This window comes from Schistocerca serialis, chromosome 1 (assembly GCF_023864345.2).
Source record: "Schistocerca serialis cubense isolate TAMUIC-IGC-003099 chromosome 1, iqSchSeri2.2, whole genome shotgun sequence".
Taxonomy (NCBI): domain Eukaryota; kingdom Metazoa; phylum Arthropoda; class Insecta; order Orthoptera; family Acrididae; genus Schistocerca; species Schistocerca serialis.
The window spans coordinates 522,536,781-522,560,752 of record NC_064638.1 but is presented as its reverse complement, the minus strand read 5'-3'; the positions used below and the strand labels follow the sequence as shown (position 1 = coordinate 522,560,752).

At 43.5% G+C, this 23,972-nt stretch overlaps 1 protein-coding gene across 3 annotated transcripts in view; it reads right to left on the bottom strand.

Annotated features, from left to right (window-relative positions):
* The window catches only part of LOC126457784 (ornithine aminotransferase, mitochondrial), a 79,581-nt gene that overhangs the window by 1,323 nt on the left and 54,286 nt on the right, over nucleotides 1-23,972 (bottom strand). Inside the window, exons 1-5 of one of the 3 annotated variants that reach the window (XM_050094390.1) lie at nucleotides 17,477-17,635; nucleotides 11,905-12,027; nucleotides 11,155-11,379; nucleotides 5,243-5,466; nucleotides 919-1,170 (exon numbers count right to left, since the gene is read on the bottom strand). In XM_050094390.1, the coding sequence (XP_049950347.1) occupies nucleotides 919-1,170; nucleotides 5,243-5,466; nucleotides 11,155-11,379; nucleotides 11,905-12,004 (801 nt within the window). In that variant the 5' untranslated portion in view covers nucleotides 12,005-12,027; nucleotides 17,477-17,635. Of the gene's footprint in view, nucleotides 1-918; nucleotides 1,171-5,242; nucleotides 5,467-11,154; nucleotides 11,380-11,904; nucleotides 12,028-14,881; nucleotides 14,987-17,476; nucleotides 17,636-23,972 lie in introns of those variants that run through there. The other 2 variants (XM_050094372.1, XM_050094380.1) reach the window with 2 other exon arrangements.

The following is a 23,972-nucleotide window of genomic DNA, read 5'->3' as shown; positions in this document are numbered from 1 at the left end:
GACCCACTGACGTTTTATTCATGCACATGCAAATTTTGCATCCCCATGATCACACCATGGGAGTGCGTAAAACTGAATGGCTGAAAGAGCATGAACGTCCTTTGCTGTTTCGGATCAAGTTCAAATTTTGTAAGAAGGTTTTGAAAGGTACTCAGTGGTTCCATCCTGTAAAGCAGAGCAAAAGTTGGGTTTGCGATACATTCCAAAGCGGTCAGATCACATTCAATGGGGTTGCAGCCTTACTATGTCCTACTGCTCATTGCATTGAGAACTGCAGTTTTCAGCTACGAAATGTGTGACAGTAAACACCCCAAGACAAGGGGTAAGGTCTTTTCATGTCGATTCTGAGAGGTAATGTGTCTGAAATGTTTTCCTCGCCCATCTGTGACAACACGGCGTGATTTCAACTCCGGGCATTGCGGTTCTGACCTCCACTGCAGAGGCGTCCAAAGGAGGGGTAAGCTATGGGTAGGGGAAAGTGTGAGAATGCTCCCAAACTGTGACACATCCAGGGTTGCGTTGAGCAGAGTTTTGATGAATTTTGGTGCCAATGAAATGTCATTAACTCACCTTCCACCTCACATGACCTTCTGACCTCTGGACTTACATTCACTTGGGACGACACCTTGCTGTTTGATGGGTCGTCGATCCCAAAGGTGACGTCGTAGGGCACCATGCTTTTGTACAATTACAGAGGACGGTTGTAGGGACCTTTGGGCCAAATTTCACAATTATGTGTGGCAATGGGAGGAAATCACGAGGTTTCAAAAAAGTGACCCATTATGTTGTGCAGGGTAAACGGCAGCAGTTAGGCAGAGATGATGAGGCTTTCACAAGATACACTAGAGAGCTGCGACAAACGAGAGTTCGCACTGATGAGAACAAAAGCAGAGGCTGCACAACCTGTGCTGTACTCACCGGGTAAACGCCGCCAGAGAGCGCCTTCCCTAAGCACAGAATGTCCGGCTTGACTCCCTCGTGGTCGACGGCCAGCATCTTGCCCGTGCGCGCCAGGCCCGTCTGCACCTCGTCGGCGATCCACAGTACGTTGTGGCGCGAGCACAGCTCCCGGACGCCCCTCAGGTAGCCCTCTGTGGGCACCACCACCCCGGCCTCCCCTTGTATCGGCTCCACCATAAAGGCGCACACGTTGCTGTCCTTCAGAGCTTCCTGAAACAAAGTGTTCACACGAGGGAATTAAACCAACCTGCAACTAGTGCAAATGATAGCTTGGAAGAAGCGCAGATGCTGACGGTGTCTTTATGCCAGACAGAGATTTCGAGCTGGATACATGCCTTTGGCGATACGTGAGCTAAGAGTTACGTTACGCTTCGCAGACCGACAAGCTACAGACCAAGTAAAATGGCACAGCAATTAATGCACTTTACACGCACTTAGGAGCAGCGACACTCAAATCCTTATCTATTGAGATCAATCCACATTTGTTTATCAGTCCTGTAATAAGTTTTACGAGGCTCATATAGTAAATAGATTTTAGTCCTAACAAGTTTTGCAAAAGAATTACTTGATAAAATAGACTAATAGATATAATATTGCTCAACCTTACCCAGATACGTACTAATGTATGAATAAAAAGTGCGTAATATACTATGTGTTTTGTGTAATGAATCGCTCCATGTTATTTTATAGGTAGGTCTTATGTTAAGATGTAAATTGGCTGTATACAATCAGCATACATCAAAGGTTATCTACCTAGTGTAGCAGTGAGACTAGCACTGAGAGAATGATAATTAAGTTGACTGTTACTAAAGCAATTTAGTCAACAAACGTGGAGCTAACCCATCAATAAAATGTTTGAATTGATGATGGGGAAAAAATATATCCATTTTGCTATTTAGCATCGTTCTCTCAGTGCAGGGGCATGCCTTCAGGTTTCCTCAGTGCCAACGAGTAAAGTAAATGAAACATGCTGACAGATTAAAATTATGTGCCGAACCGAGACACGAAATCGAGATCTTTGCCTTTCGTGGACAAGTGCTCTACTGACTAAAAATATTCCTCGGCTTGTGGCTAAGCCATATTTCTGCAATACCCTTTCTTCTAGGAGTGCTAATATTGTACGTTTCGCAGGAGAGCTTCTGTGAAGTTTGAAAGTTAGGAGTTGAGTTACTGGCGGAAGGAAAGCTGAATAGTCGTATGTCAGTTATCAAATTGCTGACACTGATTTGAGCTGTTTGGATAGCTGAGTTGGCAGAGCACTTGCCCGTGAAATGCAAAGGTCCTGCATTCGAGTCTTTCTCCGGCACACAATTTTAATCCGCCTGGAAGTTTCATATCAGCTCACATTCCACTGCAGAGTAAAAATTTTATTCTAAAAAGTAAATGACATTTTACAAAATCTCCGTTTCTTCACTAATTAAGAGCAGACGTTACAACTGACAGTGCCTGAAAAATGAAAATGGCTTAGATCAGTGTTACCAACTTGCTAACTGACACGACTACTGACAGCTTCTAGAGTAATAGCTTACACACGACTCAACATCGTAACACCCAACTGTAGGTAAGTATCCATTACTGTCAGGATAGCTACCTGACTCCTTTGTCGATTAAAACTTCTTATATTGTTCCTTTAAGCTGGAAGTCAATTTACTGATTGATTCAGTGACTAATAACAGCAAAGCGATTGCGTCATCAAGTGTCGATTTTACACTCATGCAAATCATATTTCAGAGAAAAAGGCATAGAATGGCAATTCTAAAAAACAGAACTAATTTTTAGTATTATTACAACAACGCACCACGGAAAAAACAACGACAATACACCAGAACGACGACGACAATACACCACAGAAACAACAAGAACAACAACGACGAAGACAATACACCACAGAAACAACAAGAACAACAACGACGATGACCACGCATCACGGAAAAAATAACAATAACAATGCACCAGGAAAAAACCATAGGGCACCACAAAAAATCGTTGCACACTGTAAAAACCAGTTAAATTGTGCGCAGCAAAAAAGGGTTAAGTAATGCAACACAAAAAAATATTAGATAATCCACAAATAAAGATCCAGTAATGCACCACAAGAAACACGATCAGATATTGCACCACTAATGTTTATTTACAGTCTCCTGAGTTAGTGTTCATATAAACATACATGCAGTTAATTAGAAAGGCATAAATAAACATGTCAGAAATGTGTAGTGCCGTAAGTCAAATTTTTATTTTGCCACAAACACCGGTACTAAACAAGAATACCCGGAAAACTGAAATCATGACATCTGGATGTAAACAAAATCAGACATACGCATCTTTTCTATGATTTAATAGGATAAAACGGAATGTGCATTGTTCAGTAAACACATTTCTAGCAAATGCCAGGATGGATTTGGAATAAAGTCACGAATTGGAGAGTGTAAATGGAAAACATTGCAAGTGGCATTTTTTCACAAAATGTATTTTCTGTGCTATTGTGTTCTTCGTAATCTGACGCATATGTCTGTCTTTCATCCAAGTGCCAAATCATGGAGAAAATGTTTGAAGCATTCCTTAGCACATGGTGCATGGATTTTGGGCGAGCAGTGCTTCCCTTTGCAGCTCCAGTATTTGAAAGATACGAGAAATGTTTTTGTTGACTAAAGCTCTATTAGTTAAACGTTTGAGCTGTATTTCTCTACTTGTATTACCACCAACGAAACGTAGTATCTCAGTATAGCTTTGAACAATAGGTTTCCTGGTATGGCACTTACAAAGTTTTTATTAAAATATTTATTTCGTAATTTGCCCTTTTTGCGGTGATGCGGTGAGCAGCATAATTTTCTGGTACTCAGAATATCTCCTCGATTTTTTTATCTGCAAATCAGTTATGTACGAACAATGATACATTGTTTTTTCACTCTCTGACTAATGTGAGACTTAACGTAAAACGTTTTCCACTTCCACTTATCAATTGTAAATTACAGACAATGTGACAACACAAACGAAGAAATCAAACATTTGTAGCTCGCTCTAAGACTAACGCGTAAAAATAGTCTAAAGCGATATACGTTTCATCAAACTCAACGCGGTTTTGTTGAAGATTCGGAGAACAAGTATTTGTTTTTAGTTTAAAATGTTGCTAACAAATTCGCTGTGTTTCTGGAGCATTGTGATGCAGAAGCTTAGCGTCATCACAGCTGATGGTAGTGGGCTCACAACCGATTATTGAGATAGGGAACCAACGGTCGATAATGCGTTCAAATGGTTCAAATGACCCTGAGCACTATGGGACTTTACATCTGAGGTCATCAGTCCCCTAGAACTCAGAACCACTTAAACCCAACTAACCCAAGGACATCACACACATCCATGCCCGAAGCAGGATTCGAATCTGCGGCCGTAGCGGTCGCGCGGTTCCAGACTGAAGCGCCTAGAACCGCTCGACCACACCGGCCGGCCGATAATGCGTATTTATTGTTTTATGGAAACACACACCATACACTTCATAACAACGACGTAGTTAAGAAGTTGTTTAAAGCGACGACCGCCAGTCTCAATGCATGTATGTATGGCAACGGAGCACGAATTTATGTCGCATTCTCAAACATCCCTCGTGTCTGTCGCACCAGGCGACAGGCAACTCGAACCCTAAAAAGCAGGTCTGCGTCCGTTTCTATGAGGGTTTCATACATTAACATCTCGACGTCAGCCCATAGGAAAAAGTCAAGAGGAATGAGATCCGGCGATCGGGCTGGCCATGACAGAGGACTTTCCCTTCCAAGTGAACGATAAGAGTATGTGTTGTTCAGGTGCTCGTGGCCATTTACATGGAAGTGGGCTTGTACATCGTCATATTGGAATCACATCCTTTAGCAGACAAGAGATACAGTCTCCAAGATTTGTGGCAGTACACCTCGAAGAAACACCAAGCAACGTGGACCAATTGAACGGGCAGGCAGCAAAAAGGGTCTGTTTGGTGGTCACTAGTGTACGACGTTTAGCACTCGCTGCCAGTTCCAGTGTACAACAGACACACTGGCTCTTTCCAAGAGTGAAGCAGGACTGCATGCGGCGCCGTTGCAATACATGCACAACTGGCGGTCGTCGGTTTGGACAACTGCTATGAACAACGTTGTTATGAAGTGTATGCTGTGTATGTCCAGAACACAATAAATACGCGTTTCCGACCATTGATCCCCTCTTTCAATAATCGGTTGTGAGCTCACTACCATCTGTTTCAACTTGACCCAAAAGATTTGATACATCCTACATACAAAGCGAAGTACGACTTTACCTCAAGCGCATTGAGGTCGTTGTAGGGGATGACGGAGAAACCGGGCATGAAGGGACCGAAGCCACCGTAGCTGGAGGGGTCCGTGGAGCTGGAGATGGCGGACAGCGTGCGGCCCCAAAAGTTGCCCTCCACGAACACGATGCGCGCCTGGTTCTCGGGGATTTTCTTCTTCATGTAGCCCCACTTGCGGGCCAGCTTACACGCCGTCTCTCCAGCTTCCACACCTGGAAAAGAGTAAACCAGATCAAGAGACGAGAACCAAGCTTAATCTCACAATGTAACAGCAATTTTCGTTGCACATTTGGAACGCCACAAATATTAACTAATTACCGGAGTTTCAGAGTTATAGCGTTTTCATAAAATCGGGCTCTACTCACAGGCAGCAAAGTCCAAGGAAATAGCACAGGTTCCAGAACAATAGTCTATTAAAGTTCTAAAGAAGCGAATTCTACTATGATACATGCAATTTGTAAAGTAGTAATCACAAAGAATTCTGTCGACCTAAGTTTGGACGTTTTGGACTATAACATATGCCGTGTATACTTATGTTCAATGCAATGCCTTCTTTACACCAAATATGATAGATAAAACTTGCAGAGCCGCGCGGGATTAGCCGAGCGGTCTTAGGCGCTGCAGTCATGGACTGTGCGGCTAGTCCCGGCGGAGGTTCGAGTCCTCCCTTGGGCATGGGTGTGAGTGTTTGTCCTTCGGATAATTTAGGTTAAGTAGTGTGTAAGCTTAGGGACTGATGACCTTAGCAGTTAAGTCCCATAAGATTTCATACACATTTGAACATTTTGAACATTTGAAAACTTGCAGACAGTTAATTCTGTATTACATCTGGCTGCTGCAGAAAGTCTCAAATTTTGATCTTGGCCTTCCGGGGACGGCCCATTACCAACTGTATCATTTTATGACAGCTTAGATCAAATTACTGTTCCACTCAGCCCTCCCTTCTAGAAATGTTACTCACTTAGCGCCGTTGAATAGGGTTATGGGGTTTGGAAGAAATGGAAAAGAAGATGGGAGTGGAGACACTGTCCAATCATGGGATGGCTGAATATGGAAAGGACCGACTAAATGGATAGATCCGGGTTCGATTCATAGAGCTGCTTTCTGGTTTAGCAGACGCTGATCAAAGTTGTCTGGTGTTTCGATAAACAGGCATCTTAGCGCCAGTGAGCCATTAGATAGTAATTTGTTCCTTTTCTACTGCCAACAACCTCTGATTATACAATAGTGAAGATACCTGCACATCTGTGCACTTACGTATAGCACAGAACATGTATCGCCTCTGCAAAGACAACTTTTGCACTGACTCGTGGCACTTACGATTGACAAAACAATTTACTGACCTCGTGTCTCTTCACCTTGTGGCTTGAGCGCTGATATTGGTAGGACATGACCATCAGGAAAAAGAATGCAAGAATAAGACTAAAACAACATTTAACAATCGTCTAGTATAGTACACAACATTCGACTCCCCTTGTTCAAAAGCTTGCCCGTCACGAGCACGACAGACTTGAGAGCGACGAACCATGAACTTTCTGACGCTGGTAGCAGAACATTGGGTTTGGCATGTACGGTCAGACTGTGGTAACTTCATAGCCTACTTTGATCATGAATGGAAGCACCACTCTATAAACGGTGAGAAGGAATGTGCTTGTAGGCACTAAGGAGGCATCTACCTTTTTCTTCACCCAATGGACGGCAATGACACCCTGATCAGAGAGGTATGTTTGGACTTCGGCCTCAGTCAGACCATCGAGCAGTCTACAGTAAACAACATCATGGGAAGAAGTAAGAGTTCTATGGACCTCAACATGAACAGGATAGCCATGGAGAAGCGAAGTGGCAAGCAGTTTTTGTGCTTGAGAATCAGAAGTAGTCTCCAAAATCAAAGTGCCATTCTGTAAACAAGAGTAGGAGTTCACAGGGCCAGCAATGGCATCAACACCTTACTGAATAATAAACTGACTTACGATTGCAAAGGACTGCCTGTCTTCAGTACGTGAAACCGCAGTGCAGCTGTGAGGGGTCTTTGAATTGGTAGCTATGTTCTGTTTACGTTTAGTAGACGTGGACTGCAAAGATGATGACTGGCTCATTGTGAGGAAATCCCCTCATGATTGCCAGCACCTCCGATGGTGTGCTCCTTCCAACTGGGGGCTCCCTTTACAAAGTGGTGCACTGGCCTTAGGTGATTGTTCACACCTCCTGAACGCCTGACAGAGGGACCAACCGGCAATTTGGGAAGGTAGCAACTCAGGCAACCACCCTTCCCTGGGCCTGGCCTGTACCAGGGGATACGTGAAAATCCTACCAGTTGGCCTGGGGCTGGGAATTTCATGTTACCCTGTCACCTGTTACGCAGCAGACATGTGAGTTGGTCTTCAGGAGCGCACAGGAAGGAAGAAGAAAAAAAGAGGAGCCTCGAATACCCAAGCAGAGGAAGGACAGGAGAAGGTGAACGAACAAAAGGAAAAAGGAACGAAAATCAGTGGTGAGACTGTTCGTATGTCATCTACGGACAGTGTGGAACAATTCCAAAACTATCCTGGACGTGTTCCCCAATGGAGGGGAAAAAGACTAGCAACAGGATAGGCATGCAGCAGGGAACGGGAAAGGTGCCACGAAGGCTGGGGCGAGGTGGCAGCCAAGCACGAACCTGCTGGGGTCTAGAGACCTGAGGACCACCAGACTCCACCTCTGAGGTCTTTTTGTTCTTCTTGGATGATTTCGATTGCTGGTGGGTGGAGGGGGTCCCAAGAGACTCCTTCCTAGTGAGGAACGCCGAAGGAAGATGTTGCTTCTACAGCTTGAGGTTGGGGATCGATGTGCCAGTGTGTGTGGGGAGTCAACATTCCCAAAGTGGGTGTGGGAGAGGCAAGAGGGAGGGGGGGCTGCAGCAACCAGGGGAGTGGACTCGACAGGCCAACGTAGAAGGCACAAAGGGCGAGGGTAAGGTCTCTATAGAGGGTGATGTCGTGACAGCAGTAGCAACCGTTGCCACCACATGAACAGGAAGCAAACTACCACCTTTCTTCTTGGCATACTGATACGTGACTCATTCAAGAGTCTTGTATTTCGAGTTATTCTTCTCTCTTTGGAAGATGGTGCAGTCCAGCAAATGGGGGAAATAGTGCTTGCTGCAGTTGTTATAGACAGGAGGAGGCGGCGCACAAGGAGTTCATGTGCAACTGATGTCCACAATCTCTAGAGAAGGGGATGGCGTTACAATTGGTGGACATGTGCCGAAATTTCGTGCATTTAATGCACAGTATGGTATGGGGATCATACGATTTCACATTGCACTGATACACCATCACTATGACCTTCTCAGGCAACGAGTCGCCTTCATAGGCCAAGATGAAAGCCCCAGTGTCAACAGTATTGTCTTATGGTCCTCACTGGACACGATGGACGAAATGCACTCCCTACCCCTCCAATTTGGAACTTCAAACGTTATCTGTCTGTAAAAGGAGGCTGCTGTGGAAGATGATACCTTATATAATACTGAGACCTACGGTGGAGTGATAGTTACAGCAATGCCACCCAGGTTGTCACAGGTGGGGAGCACAGCAAGTAACCGTTTTAGTCAGGACTGAACCACTTTTCACTTTCGAAATCTTTGCTAATTCCCTAAACCTGCATTAAAGGTGTTCAACAAAAAAGAATAGCTTTTGGTCAAGAAATAATTTCCGTTGGTCCTAAACCAAACTAAGTGCTAGGTGGAGCATTTGTTCCCACCTCTTCGCCATAAATTTCTTACATGCAATAGCTAAGGAAGGAACGTGTTGAGTCATATCCAGCCGCAGCAATGGCAAACTGGCTGTTTGACTATTGCTTAGAGTCCCCGTAACCAGCCATGACAGGTATAAACTCCTTGGAAGATGCTGTGAGTTTCTAGCTCAGGCACCAACAGTGTGATAAGTACTTGCAGCAGGAAAAGGGATGTAACACTGCAAGGGTCGGTGTCCTGTGCTGACTTAGCAAAGAGCTTGCCTGAAGACTTTATATTTTTCCAATGATCATCCTTACACAAAATATGGCAAGTACATGAAAACGAAAAAGTTTTCAGTTGTATAATAGATGGACAAAGAAAGAGCTTATGCTTTGCATTAACATGAACATTAACAGGAGAAACAAGTTGCTTTAGAAAATCCTTTCTTTAACAGTGATAATTCACATCTGTTGAAGGAAAAAGGTATTTTGATATTACTTGAGGCTTAGAAGGAAAGCAAGTTAAAGTAAAAAGGTGCTGTGCATTGTTTCCTAAATCATGTTTGACGTGAATCAAAGTTTTCAAGACTCTGCTTGTCTATTAAATTAGCTGAGTGCAACCCTATAGCCAGCCGCTGTGGACGAGCGGTTCTAGGCGCTTCAGTCCGGAACCCCGCTGCTGCTACGGCCGCAGGTTCGAATACTGCCTCGGGCATGGATGTGTGTGACGTCCTTAGGTTAGTTAGGTTTAAGTAGTTCTAAGTCTAGGGGACTGATGACCCCAGATGTTAAGTCCTATAGTGCTTAGAGCCATTTGAACCATTTTTTGCAACCATATAAAATACTTACTGGCTATGTTTCCGCAATTATATAATATATTTTTTGTATTGTTGGTACATTCATAAATTTTTTATGTGAACCCATGAACCCAATGTTTTAAAATGTGACGATACTTTTTCCGGGTCTTTCAGTTCTCAGCCACGAAGAGCGTTTTCCATACTATCGCTACCTGAGACTACACCCACCAGTGTTAACGTGGGAGATATCGAAAGCCGAAACCAGAAGCGCGAAATGGTCCAGTGGAACAAATACCAGGAGCGCAGACGCTCTTTCTGTGGCTGCTACCGACTACAGTTCATCCCAAACACTGCCCAGTTGACTCGCCCGGCCAGAGCCGCTGAAGACGGCTCCTACCTGAATGGTAGGTGTCTATTGGTCGCATCATGTTTCCGGTGACGCAGTTTTATCAGCTAGCTTTGACTAGTGTTAACTCTTAACAGAACGGTCTTTCAAACTTGGGAATCTGAGCAAAAGCATTCAAGGAGGGGATTCTCAAGACAATAAACCCTCCCTCGCCGCATCACACGAAGGGTGACGAGCACACTTCTGATAGATCCGTAAAGCTCTGTGAAATCAGTCACGTGAGTTTGGCTGTGTCACCATCTCAGGGGTATACATGGAGAAGACATGCTATGCTGAGGACCCAAGTTCCATTCCTTCTACTGCTAGGGGTTTTCCCTTGGTGTAAAAACTGTAACAGGGTGCACTCAAGCTCGTGATGCCAACTGAACAGTTACTTGAAAGAGAAGTAGCTAAACCGACGACAAGAGGGAGGTAGGTGTGGTAACCCCGTGATGCGCGTCCAAACTGCTTCAGAGGTTGACTAGGCCGTCAGTTGGTTCCGATTGGCTTGTCACTCGCCAGAATGGTGACACTTTATTTTCTTTTTTCCGGACAGTTCTGTTTTGCTTCGATATAAATTAAATCTACTGTCATCACTAGTTCATTAATACTAATTCAGTATTCCTCGTTCATGAATCACGAATTGTTTCTCTCAGTCTCACTTTCACTGTTCAGTTTTGGGCTAAACTTAGTGACGTTGTGTTGACATTACGTTTAGTTTAAACACACCGTTATATGATAGTGATGTTGCCTTCCGTTCAGTTGATGTCCAAAGTGAATCGATCTTTACTGTAATGAGCAGCTGGAGACCAGTCAAAATCAGTTTAATAGTCGTAATGCGCTTTGGAGGTCAGGCGAGAATCCATTTTCCTCCTGAGAAAGGTGCTATTGGGGATGGTTGGGCCAGGGATCCTTTACGCCATAACGTTCAGGAAACAACCATTGATCTTATCGACAAGTTGGCACTCGTTGAGGCGGCAGAGCGTGAGATGCGGGGGCGCACGTACCAGTGTTCATGGGCAGCAGCTTGTCGTAGCCAAAGAGGCTGGTGGCGAATTGCTCGTACTCGCCCAGCACATCCGAGTGGAAGGCGCGCGACGTAAGCGTCAGCACGTCCGCCTGCTGCTTGAGCGCCTCCACGATGCGGGGGTGGCAGTGGCCCTGGTTCACCGCGGAGTACGCGCTCAGGAAGTCGTAGTAGCGGTGGCCCTCCACGTCCCACATGTAGACACCTGCGAACAAGCCGTGCACCTGCTCACTCGAGCTGCAAATACTTCAATTACAACACATCCATTTCAAGAAAAATTGGAATTGCGTTAGTCGTAAATGAATGCAAATAAAGATTAATGCTAGTGCCTGTACCATCTCTTCACTAGGACAGTTGCCCAAGACGACAAATACAGGCGTCTGCACATTATCACATGAGCAAAGTTTATCACTTCTTTTATGTAGTCTTAATACTCTGAAGTCCACAATTCTATAAAAGGAAAAATCTTTATTAGTTTTAGGAGCCAAATTCTGATGCCTCACATGTTAGACAAGGTATACATCTACATAAGCACACACACAAAAACCAGCCCAAGGAATCATCAAGCTGCGAGCCACCACCTATGTAATGGTCTCAGTTAGGAATTTGGTGAGGTAGAGTCCACCGTTTCACCTTGCACCCCATCCCCCTCTCCTCTCCACCCGCCATCCCCCACTGTGTGCCTTGGGTATCACGCAGGCGTATCGTACCAGCGTTTGAGATGACTTACCCTTGCCTCGGCAGAGTGCGACTGGCAGCGGGTGGTAGTTGTGGGCACCGTACTTCTCCTCCCTCTCCAGCACCTGCTCCGTCGTCAGCTTCTGAGACATCTTCGGCTGGGCTGCGGCACTTGCTGCAACACCAAGCAAAAAAATTTCTTCTCTGCTACATAAAAGGCGGAGATTCAATACGAAACGTGGGTAAAAGGTCACGCGGTAAAATAAAAAGCTGAAAGGAACGCAGATATATAACTACACGAGAGAGGCTAATACGAATAAGTGTACAAGACTGTGTTCCACAAATATGACAGTGAGACACTTCAGATATAGGTAAGAAATTAACACCGGAGTGAGACTAAAAATACAATGTCTTCATCCGTCAACTGCATCTATACATTATCTTACCAATCATGGGCTGAATGCTGCGTATCTGTTCAAAATCAAAAGACAGACGAATGAAGATTTTGCCTGCAACGGTGTGGGTCTTGCTGAGATATGTTGATGATGTCGCAGTTAAGGGAGGGCTTAGAACAATTAGAAGCGATGCTGCCCCAGATGCAAATCACTTTCATCTCTTCCTGTAATATGGAATTTCCACCTTTACCGCTCTCAAGAGGAAGCCAAAGACAGAATTGCTTGGCGAACTGTTGCTAACCAACCTTATGCTTGAAGAAGAAGAAGAAGAAGAAGAAGAAGAAGAAGAAGAAGAAGGTGGGTCACTCCAGGTCTATATTATGTAACGCTATGCGCTCTAAAAAGTGCAAATATACTTTTGACGTATAAGGTAAAATCATCTGGGATGTTGAGCCGCGTCTGTTCCTTTTCAGTATCTTCTATACGATTGACGTTTCGAAGTCCCTGATGGGATCTTCAGGAGTTCAGTTAGGTGAAAGCCAGAAGATCCTGAAGGTCATCCCAGCAGAGAAGTCGAAACGTCTATCGTGTAGAAGAAACTGAAGAGGAACAGGACGCAGCCTAACATCCTAGCTGATTTTATCTTCAATGAGAAGGACCAAAAATGTCAGCACACTTATATTGTTACTTTTCATCACTATTCATCACATGAATTCTTAATACATTGAACAGAGTAACTTAGATATAAGTTAATGGACCATGTGTTATCACGCTGAAGAGGCACAAAATGTAACATAGCCATTACAAAATATCAAGGGAGTTTAGTATATCCAGTCTTGATCTCGTTTAGAATGATACAAAAAGCTACTTACATGTAACACGGTTTCCATGGTTTGCAAATAGTGTAATTTCATGCTGTCGACAGCTGTGTCAGTCTGCTACCGCCATTTTTTACCGCAGCCTACTGCATATCGATGCACTAGAAGATCAGTTAAAAGAATCTGACAGGTTAATAACCTCGTACAATTGTTGATGGAACGTTGCAGTAGAAAGAGTCAATGCGATTGTATATTGCATACGGCGATTTAGAGAAGACTAAACTGCAGATGCAGATGGTTGTGGTGGTGGTGATGGTGATGATTATTGGTTTGTGGGGCGCTCAACTGCGCGGTCATCAGCGCCCGTACAAAGCCCCAGTTTTTTCACAGTGCAATTTTTTATGCAGTCCAGTCCAATCCAGCCACTGTCATAAATGATGATGATGAAATGATGAGGACATCACAAACACCCAGTCCCCGGGCAGAGAAAATCCCCAACCCAGCCGGGAATCGAACCCGGGACTCCGTTATCCAGCGGCAGCTACAGAGGAAGGTGCTGTGCATATGCGTTTTATGAGGAAAGAGAAAAACTAACATACTGCTAAGCGCAGCTGCACTAGATAGCTGGCGTCTAAAGTTACAGAAAACGATGAAAAACCTTTCTAACTAACGGGAAAGATGATGTTTCCACGGACGCGATGGCAATTCGCCAGGTAGCCGTTCCTTAAGTTATCGTATAGCCACGTCTCTTTTTCGCACATTACGCTTCCCTCGCTGCTCTGAAAACACTAAAATTTACTTTGAAAATTCCTATGCTCCCCTGGATGATTACTGTTAATACAGGGAATCTGTGAAAATTATTCTCCTTGTTTGTACCAAGATCATAATATAACAATTTTTCATCTCTTACGATACGCCAATGGAATCGGTTAGCGCTCTCCCACTATTTCAACAATGCCTCCAAGATCGCGATATCTTTTTACTATTGCATCAGTCAATTATTTCGTACTGGCATACTAAGGGGCACCACTACATTAAACTAGAGCTATAAAAAAGGGGCGGGGCATCATTTCCATTTCGGTGCTAATTGCTGCACCAAAATATAATGATTCATCTTTGGGGCACTGACCGTGAACTGAATTCCGTTCCTTGACAATGCTGTGCATCTTCATGTTTTCACGGCGTAACGACTTATTGAACTTAACAATGCTGTTTCTTCTCGAAATAACCCCGACCTTATTAAGGTGTTCTGTCATATGGTTACTGATTTACCTTTCAAACTGTGTTACCTTTCGTAACTAGTGTACAGAAAACTGTGTAGCTGGTGTATTTAGATACTGTTAACTGCCGCTTCTCCTCTCTACAATATCTTTTATACATGGGAACAAAACTGTCAGGTACTTTTTAACTATTAGTTACCAAGTCAGCATCTCGTAACTTCCATAACGGCAATAATTACAAATTATCAACGTATAACTGAGAAAGAAGACCATATGGAGACTAATATATACTAAATAAATATGAATGAAAGATGAGTCGTATCACGTAGAGACCCAAGAGCACGTATAGAATTGTGTGCAAAACACAAACAACATAGTTTAAACATGTGAAGCTGCTCAATGATTTCCGTTGCTCTAGGCGTAATTTACCTGAAGATAATTTCTAAAAATTGAGGAAAAATAATCTTGTGGCTATAGAAGGTGGTGAATTTCATTCCGGCAAGTATTTGAAGCACTACTACACCGCAGTAATTGAGATACTTCTGCAACAGTTCATCCTGCTCCATGAAATTTTCATTTATTATTGTCAGACTTACCCGTAGCAACATTTTCAATTACTTTCGCTTTTACGGACACTTCTTGCAACATCTCTCTTCGTGTTTCCACAATTTCACCAACGCGTGGCTGGATAACGACTTGACTCATTCAATCGCCTGTTATAAAGCAACGATAAAAACACATGCACAACGTTTACAGTCTGACTGGTGCACTGTGTCTGCCAACGATGATGTTTGGATTAGGAAAAAAGGAAGCGAACATTGTCTCGTGTAGGAGAGTGAAACTTTTACAATGGTATCGGCCTTGTGTTCTAACTAGCCCAGCAGTTTCGTAAATTTCAACACTGAATGTTTGATGTTTTAACGTTGTCGCTCTCCGATATTCCGTTGGTAAAAAATTACAGCAATAAGTATAAAAAAATCTCTATCTTCAAGGCTTTGTTTCCACGTATCCTACGCTGCTCTGACCTTAACAGGTTTTCTCCCACAGTTAGGGACACCAACATGTTGTTACATTAACTTTTTCCGCATCTATGGGATACCCAGTTTCACTTAATATTTTAGTATAGTTATCAGAGTCAAAACTCTCACTACAACAAGTACTTCACAAGCATATTTCAGCTCACTGTTCGATCTGGTATCTATTCACGGCGCGCATACAGATCAAGCACAGTTAGGTTCTAAGTGCCTAATTCATAAAACAATCTTTTCTGGTGAACACAACAGCCAATTTTCAGTGCGTTAGACAAATTTTTTTACGTCATCGATTGCATATACGTACGAAAATTGTCTGCACGGACCGCTTGAAATTCACAATTTCCTGTGGTATTCCGGTAGTTACACTGCAGTCTTGTTTATTTTCAACGTCACCAATACTAGAGTTTATTACTTATTTCCTCTTAAATCGTAACGGCTGAAAATGTAGTAGACGGCACGTAACGCCCATCACAAGCACAGTACTTGCTTTCATTGTGGTAACTTCTTTTGTCTCCTCCATAGGACAGATGCTAAAATACTACCTAACACATTTGTGCGACTCAAGGCCATAAGTTGAATTAGGCTACGTTTTCTTTTCTTTTCTTTTCTTTTTTTTTCGCCTGAATGGTATCATAGCCAAGTTAATATGTTCAACCGACTAAGCAAGTTGAAATGTCAATTTTCTACTAGTTCCACCACTATCTTCATGTCAGAAAACTTTAAATATCTTAAAACATACAAGTAAAATATGGTTGTAACTTCCAGACGACGACAAGATGAGTTGTTACTGGACAAGGACGTGAATGGAATTTGCCTTCCTTCTCAAAGAAGCCATCCTGGCATCCTGAATAAAAAGCTTTATGGCCGCACTAGGTTTTCAATCCTACTTCTCCCAACTGCTGGTTCAGTGCCTTACCACTACGCCATCTCATCACTATCTCGACACACAATTCCTTAAAAATAAGACCCCGTAAATTCAGATGCTAGCAGAGTTTTAATGAATCCAACAAATTTATGTTCATAATCTGTTATCATTGATAATTTCACCAACGCTGTACAGTTTTATTAGCAGCAAGCGACTGTTAGACCTCCCAAACTCTCAGGTTTAACAAAAGACACAAGAATTCTTAATATCCGTGTATTTCCGCTTTTCAAAAACATTTACGCCATACAGTTCTGTGGTAAAAAAGGCTGACATGTTTTTGATGGTCCTAATACGACCATATGTTAATATACTATTTATGATGTAGGAGACAATGTTTTATTTCCTTCAGAAACCAATAACTATACATCTTAACCTCTCTATGTAATGTAGAGATTTTGTATGTAAATGTGAAAAGACTCCGAGAGAACAAGTGGAACCGTTTTAAAGTAAATGTTTGTCGAAGAATTTTACAGACGCTTTTGCTCTTGCACAACCAATGTTGCTGTTTGCTTCCGCGGCCAATGAATCTAATTGAAATGAAGGTCGCGGGCTAACTGGAAAACATATCCAAACTGTCTCCGTCTCAAGAGCTAAAATGCAAAATTATTTACAGGAAGCACATGAAAAACCAAAGAAATGAGAACACAGCGATAAACTAGAAACAAATTCTTTGACGGTTTTTGATCAAACTTTCGTTTATAATCTCGAGCGGCGTTAAGCTGAACTTTTAGTCAAAGTTATAATGAAAATGATCAAAGTATTTGCAGGCGTCACTCAGCTCAAACAAACAAAACAATGCACTGTTCAGAGACCTTACATGCAATGTGAACTGCAGTCTGACTGAGCCTAAAGTTCCGAAACAAAGCAGGACAAGCTAAAACCACTACTTTCCTATTACTGCAGATGATCGACTTAAATAAAAAACGAGCGATTTTACGTATAAATCAGCTTACACATTTTCTTTTGTTCAGCTCATATTTTCTGCTACTTAAAATATGACACGGAAAGCATTTTTTTAAAACTGTGATTCAATATTTCAGAAGCAAGTATGATACGCAGAAAAAAGAAGTGTATGCTGTGTGTGCTGTGGGCAACACACGTAATTTGCCTTTACTTCAGAACGGGAAGAAACCAATAAAAAACTCTGAACGATTTGCAGAAGTGTCAAATATTTCTTTTTCAGAAACAATCATTCATGATTTTTTTCTAAGATTGGGGCCAGACACACACACCTGTATTTCTTCTTTTCGAAGCTGTTGTGACGAAGGCCTGCTAGCAGACACAGCTGAACGAATTAGGTGCTCTTATGGTAGCGCCAGTGGAGTGGAACTGTCAGATCACAACACGTGGGACAGGCCCAAGAACAAGAGATCTTCAAGTGTAGCAGGTACCAATTGCCAGTAACTCGTGCTGCCATCTCGTAGCTGCAGTAGCATTCATCGACGTCACTTGTGTGGCGCTGCGTCCGCGAGTCAGAGATGTAAAGCAGTAAAGTCTGTCATCGATATTTACTTCGATTCTTGTAAAGCAGTGAAACAGTACTAGTTTTCAGACTTACATCAATTAAGACCTCTTAAGCAGTGCGTCTACAAGCGAGAAATACGATGTGGCAGAAAATGAGACGCTGGAAGCAGTTGAGAAAATTTCTTTGATTGGGCAGCAAAAAAAAAAAACTGAATATTTTCAAAGTATAGAGGGTATAAAATACCGACTGGCAATAGCATTAAAAATATTTCTATAACAGAGGAATTTGCAAGCTTCTCAGGAGGGCTTCTGTGAAGTTTGAAATGTAGGAGATGAGTTACTGGCGGAAATAAAGCTGCGTGGATGGGTGGTGAGTCGTGCTTGGGTAGCTCAGTCGGTGGAACACTTGCCCATAAAAGGCGATGGTCTCCCGAGTTCGAGTCTCGGCCTGATATACCATTTTAATCTGTCAGGATGTTACATATCAGTGGGCACTCCGCTACAGAATGAAAACTTCATTCTGCAATGATCAGAGTAATTTTTTAGAGTAACCATGTTAGAAACCCAATTTGCCATTAATAATTATGGTTCTTCGATGTCCCCAAAGTTAAAGCTGTTTCTACAGCAACGGCACTGTTCACAGACTTGGTTACTGCTGCTTCGTTACGGAAGGGAGCAGCAGCAAAAATAACGAAGCAGTTAACTGTGATAGTAGGTAGCTGACCGCTCTACCGACTAATCCAGTAAGAACCAGAACAAATTCCAAGTTAATCGTGGATCCCAGCCGACCCATGAAAGCTAGACGCTGCCGAGAAAGATAAGGAGAGAGAGGCAATGCCTCGTGCTGTGACGCATGCACCCGCAGTGTCATTGCCGGAGCCGCCTGTCACAGGCACGATAAACCGTTGACCTCTGTTCGGCGCCGTTCACAGGCCGACCCCCAGCTGGCAGAGAGGTCTACGTCACGGTCTCATCAGCTGTTTCCAGCACCGCCTGATTTCCTCTGAAACACACATAATAGGTGATAAATGTCTCGTTATTGCAAAACCGCTTTTTTATCCTGTTGTTTTAATGTGTGGTTCGGTGACGTAATAGATAACACCCAAAACCGAAATCCACAGGTCCGCGGTTCAACACACAGCCGGCCTTTTTTATGTATCACTTACCGCTTCTTTCACTTCTATATACGATTAGTTTATGTGGTAAAAATGCCAACTTCAATCATGTTTCAGAGGCCACGTTAAATGTGGGTGCTCCTATAACTACCTGGGTAACTCAGTTCAAAGGTAGGAGGAAGTTAAAGGATTATCACCTCCAGCAAAATCATGCATAGTAAAGCACTACTGGGCTCAAACCAACGTAAGGGGTGAAATCGTCTTTACACTATCGGATCAAAAGTATCCAGACACTATTATGGTATTCACCACAATTAAAGCTCCGCACCGAGCACCGGCGCGCTCCATTACGCGCGGCCGAGAAATGCATCGTTCTCCGTGCGCTGCCTGCTGCTCATCGCAGACCGCCTTCGCGCCAAACCACAGCGATTGGCCACCCATAACACTCAGCGATTGGCCGACCAGAATATACAGCGACCCCAGCCGCCGACTCCATTAATTATGGAGCCTTACTTCACGCCGCTACTGCCGCCTGCAAGCCAGTCTCATCGTGCTACGTTATGCTCCGCAACTAGGAAGTGCTACGCTGCGGTGGACCTGCTGATCGATGTTGATTTGGCTGAGATCTGGACTTGAGAGTCCGAATACCACAATGGAACTTAGACTTCAACGTTCATTAGGCTTGGTATGTCAACGGACTAGTGATTTCGTCCGAATTTTGCATTTCATTTGCACTTCCTGGACGTTGGTATAACCACCATAAGTTTATATAGTTTTCCATAAAGTATTCATCTACAGCTTGGTAATAGAATTATTTGTTTCATTGCTGTGTCAGTAAATTGTAGACGGTGATATACCGGGTGATCAAAAAGTCAGTATAAATTTGAAAACTTAATAAACCCCGGAATAATGTAGATAGAGAGGTAAAAATTGACACACATGCTTGTAATGACATGGGGTTTCATTAGAAACCCCCCCCCCCCCCAAAAGTTCACAAAATGTCCGACAGATGGCGCTGGACAGCAAAACGTCAGTGACTGCGCGTGACAATCGTGTATAAAAGGAGCTGTAATGAGAGAATCAGATGCGCCAGCAGTCGCAGCATGTTGACGTTACCTGAAAAGGCGCTTTTAGTGAAGCTGTATTATCAGATTGGGGAATGTGCTAGTTCAGCGTTACGATCCTATCGCCATAGGAAGTGGATTCGAACGGGTAAAGGTCCGTTGACAAATGCAGCTGTGGCGAGAATGATTTCGAAGTTCGAAGCCACGGGTTGTTTATACGATAGACCCCGTAGTGGCCGACCGAGCACAAGGCGTAATGCTGCTGAGACAGTTCAGGAAGAAATGGAGACTGTAGCGGGTTCCTCTATGCACGGGGAAGTCAGCGCTTGTGCAGTCGCACGTCGCACCGGCGCATTCCATACACTACTGTTTGGTTGGCACTGAGGCGTACCCTCCGATGCTATCCGTACAAAATCCATCGGCATCATGAACTGTTACCTGGCGATTTAGTGAAGCGGAGGGCATTTGCGGTGTGGGCGTTTCAAAAGATGGCGGAAGATGACGATAGGTTGTGTAACGTGTTGTGGACCGACGAAGCTCATTTCACGCTCCGAGGGTCTGTCAACGCCCACAACTGCAGAATGTGGGCTACCGAAAATCCTAGAACTGTCGTGGAAACTCCATTGCACGACGAGAAAGTCACGGTATGGGTTGGATTTACCAAATCTACCGTTGTCGGGCCTTTTTTCTTCGAGGAAATACGTGATTCTGGTTTTGTTCCTGTAAAAAAACATCATCTTTGATTTGTCTTACTAATTATTACTATTCTGATCAGATGAAGCGCCATCTGTCGGACATTTTTTGAACTTTTGTATTTTTTTGGTTCTAATAAATCCCCATGTCATTCCAAGCATGTGTGTCAATTTGTACCTCTCTATCTACATTATTCCGTGATTGATTCAGTTTTCAAATTTATACTGACTTTTTGATCACCCTGTATTTACTGTGTTAGTCCTGGATATAGCAACTATCAGTGGACTTTAATATGTGTGTCCATCCTACGTTTTTATTATGACTTGAACTCTGTTGCAGACACTTTCAATAGTGCCTGAATGTCTGTGGAGGAGTGATAGCCGATTCTTCTTCAAGAGCCGAAACCAGGAAAGGTCACGATGTCGGGCGCTAGGGTCTGGAGCGAAGTCGACGTTCAGAATTAAACCCAAAGGTATTCTGTTATGTTCTGGTGAGACTCTGGGCAGGCCAGTCAGTTTCAGGAGTGTTATCGTCCACAAACAATTGTCTCACAGATGACGCCCTATGACAGGAAGATTGGCATGCTATAGAATCATTGTCTTAGAACTGTCGCTCTACGGTACGAAGTACGCAATCCGATAAGATGTGTTTTCTTAAGCACAATAACCAGAGCACACCGTAACTGCGATAAACAATCCCATTCGGTAACGCTACCTCCTCAGTACTTCACTGTTACCACTCCACATGACAGGTTGTGTTCTCCAGGCATTCGTCAAACTCGAACGCTTCCGTCGGATTGCAGTTGGTTATAGCGTGATTAACTCCAAGCCACACTCGTTTCCAGTCTCCACTGTCAGTCTTTACACCCGGTCAAACGTCGCTTATCACTGACAACAGAAACGTGGGCTTAGTAGGCGCTCGTCAACCAATGTACTCCATTATTTTTAACTCCACATCCACAACCATTGTGATAGCTGGATTGCCGATAGCTCTTGTAACTCACGAGTGACTCTTTACGCAGATTACGTGCGATTTTTTACTATCACCCTCCACAATGGCCAACAGCCCTAACCGTCAGAACATCAGGTCATCGACAGTCGACTTGGGGAGCTGTAGAAGGAATGAAGTGTATGTGATGGATTTGTTACTCATGTGACATCCAAAATCCACGTTCGAAGTCACTGAGCTCTGCTGAGCGACCCATTCTGCTGTTACTGATTTCCTACTGCAACGCAACGCTCCCTGCCTTCTTTTACACTGTCAGGTTTGCCTTTCGTGACATCTAAAGATCAATTCCGGATTAAATAGGGGTGTCGGGGTACTTTCGATCAGGTAGTGTATCTAATCTTGTTGTTAAGCCTTCCAACAGCGATTGCGCCAACAACAGAGCTTACGATTTTGCTTTTGCCACACACACTGTGATCCAGAGCTCCATCAACAAAATTTCAAGGCTGTTAGCGGATGTACTCTGAGCATTTTAGTATGAGAGGCGCGGCCCTTGGCGGCTCGCTACAGACTAATGAAATATAATTATTATTTATGTGCTTTTGTTATCTCATTTACCTTTATTTACGGAAAAATATTTTCACAGCAATGAAAAATTTTGTAATATGTGTTTCCTGAGACGCCCAACATATAATAGGATAGGTGCCTACAGAATCGAAATTTTGTTGGAGGAGTTCGGGTTTACTCCGCGTTACGTGCCACTGCGCTTCTGTGCCACTCAGATGGATAAAGTCTTTAACTCCAGTCTGACGACACTGTACGAGATTCAGTTATTATTTTGCACTGTTTCCTTAATCTGGGCTTTTAACAGTATACAATGTTTTTAAAAATTGTAGTTAAAATACACAGGTATTACAGCATAAAATGTGGGGTCACAGCCAGACACCATACTTGCTAGGTGGTAGCCTTTAAATCGGCCGCGGTCCGTTAGTATACGTCGGACCCGCGTGTCGCCACTATCAGTGATTGCAGACCGAGCGCCGCCACCCGGTAGGTCTAGTCTAGAGAGACTTCCTAGCACTCGCCCCAGTTGTACAGCCGACTTTGCTAGCGATGGTTCACTGTCTACATACGTTCTCATTTGCAGAGACGACAGTTTAGCATAGCCTTCAGCTACGTCATTTGCTACGACCTAGCAAGGCGCCATTATCAGTTACTATGTCTTCTGAACAGATAATATTGTGACTCATGTACCGTCAAGAGCGACGTTCATCATTAATGGATTAAAGTTAAGTATCAAACTAATTACGTCCGCTTTCTGAATTCTAATTCCTTGTCATGTTCCAGACCTCAAGTCAGTATAGCTCTTCCCTCCTAACGCCAGCCTGCGTGAGCTAAAACGCGTGCATTTCGGCCTCCACTAGTAACACGGTGTTGGCTCTTCTGACAAACACAACATAAAACACCACGCAAACCTCTAAATATCCTACATTTATAAACATTAACATATTATACGATTTTTGAAAAGTGTTTGCAAATTTAGGGCCGTTGTAGAATGGATGCCAAGGATAGTCGCATCAGATATCAGGTTTGGAAATCGACCGAAAATAGCCACGTTAATGCATCAAAACGTCCAATAGATTTTTTATTTTTAAAAAAAGCTAATTTGAGGGTAGATGATCTCGTAATTGATTAACGAAGATAACATTTCTTTTTTCCTAGTACTTGTACGCAGCAACGCAGCACAAGGTGCAGTCCTAAACTATTTTGAGTGTAACATATTACACATCTGTAATTTTTAACGAAAAATTTGCACAAAACGCTAGTGATTCTGCACTGAGAATATACCCTGTTTACGCTCACGTGGCACAGATAACAAAGGGGCTGCAGGACGTTCACTTTAGTATATTCATTACAATACCGTCCGCAGCTCGTGGTCGTGCGGTAGCGTTCTCGCTTCCCGCGCCCGGGTTCCCGGGTTCGATTCGGGGTCAGGGATTTTCTCTGCCTCGTGATGACTGGGTGTTGTGTGATGTTCTTAGGTTAGTTAGGTTTAAGTAGTTCTAAGTTCTAGGGGACTAATGACCATAGATGTTAAGTCCCATAGTGCTCAGAGCCATTTGAACCATTTTTTTATTCATTACAAAATATGCCTGCGTTTCTCATGTTTCCGGCTCTATCATGACTGCGAAATCCATTTTCTTCGCCATTATTATCCCGAGAGCGCGGCCGGGCACCTTTCCTGATCACCAGACGTTGCGCCATGTGCAGGGTTGTATTCCAGACCTCTCCTCAGCGCCTTACGGAAAAAGATCTGGGCAAGGAATCACTTAGAAAAGGAATACACAAACTTAAAATAACTTATCAAGCATCACGAACAATCGCTAGCAAAAAAAAAAAAAATGCTTCTTTCAGAACATAAGGGCTTTAACCAGTAACTTGGTAAG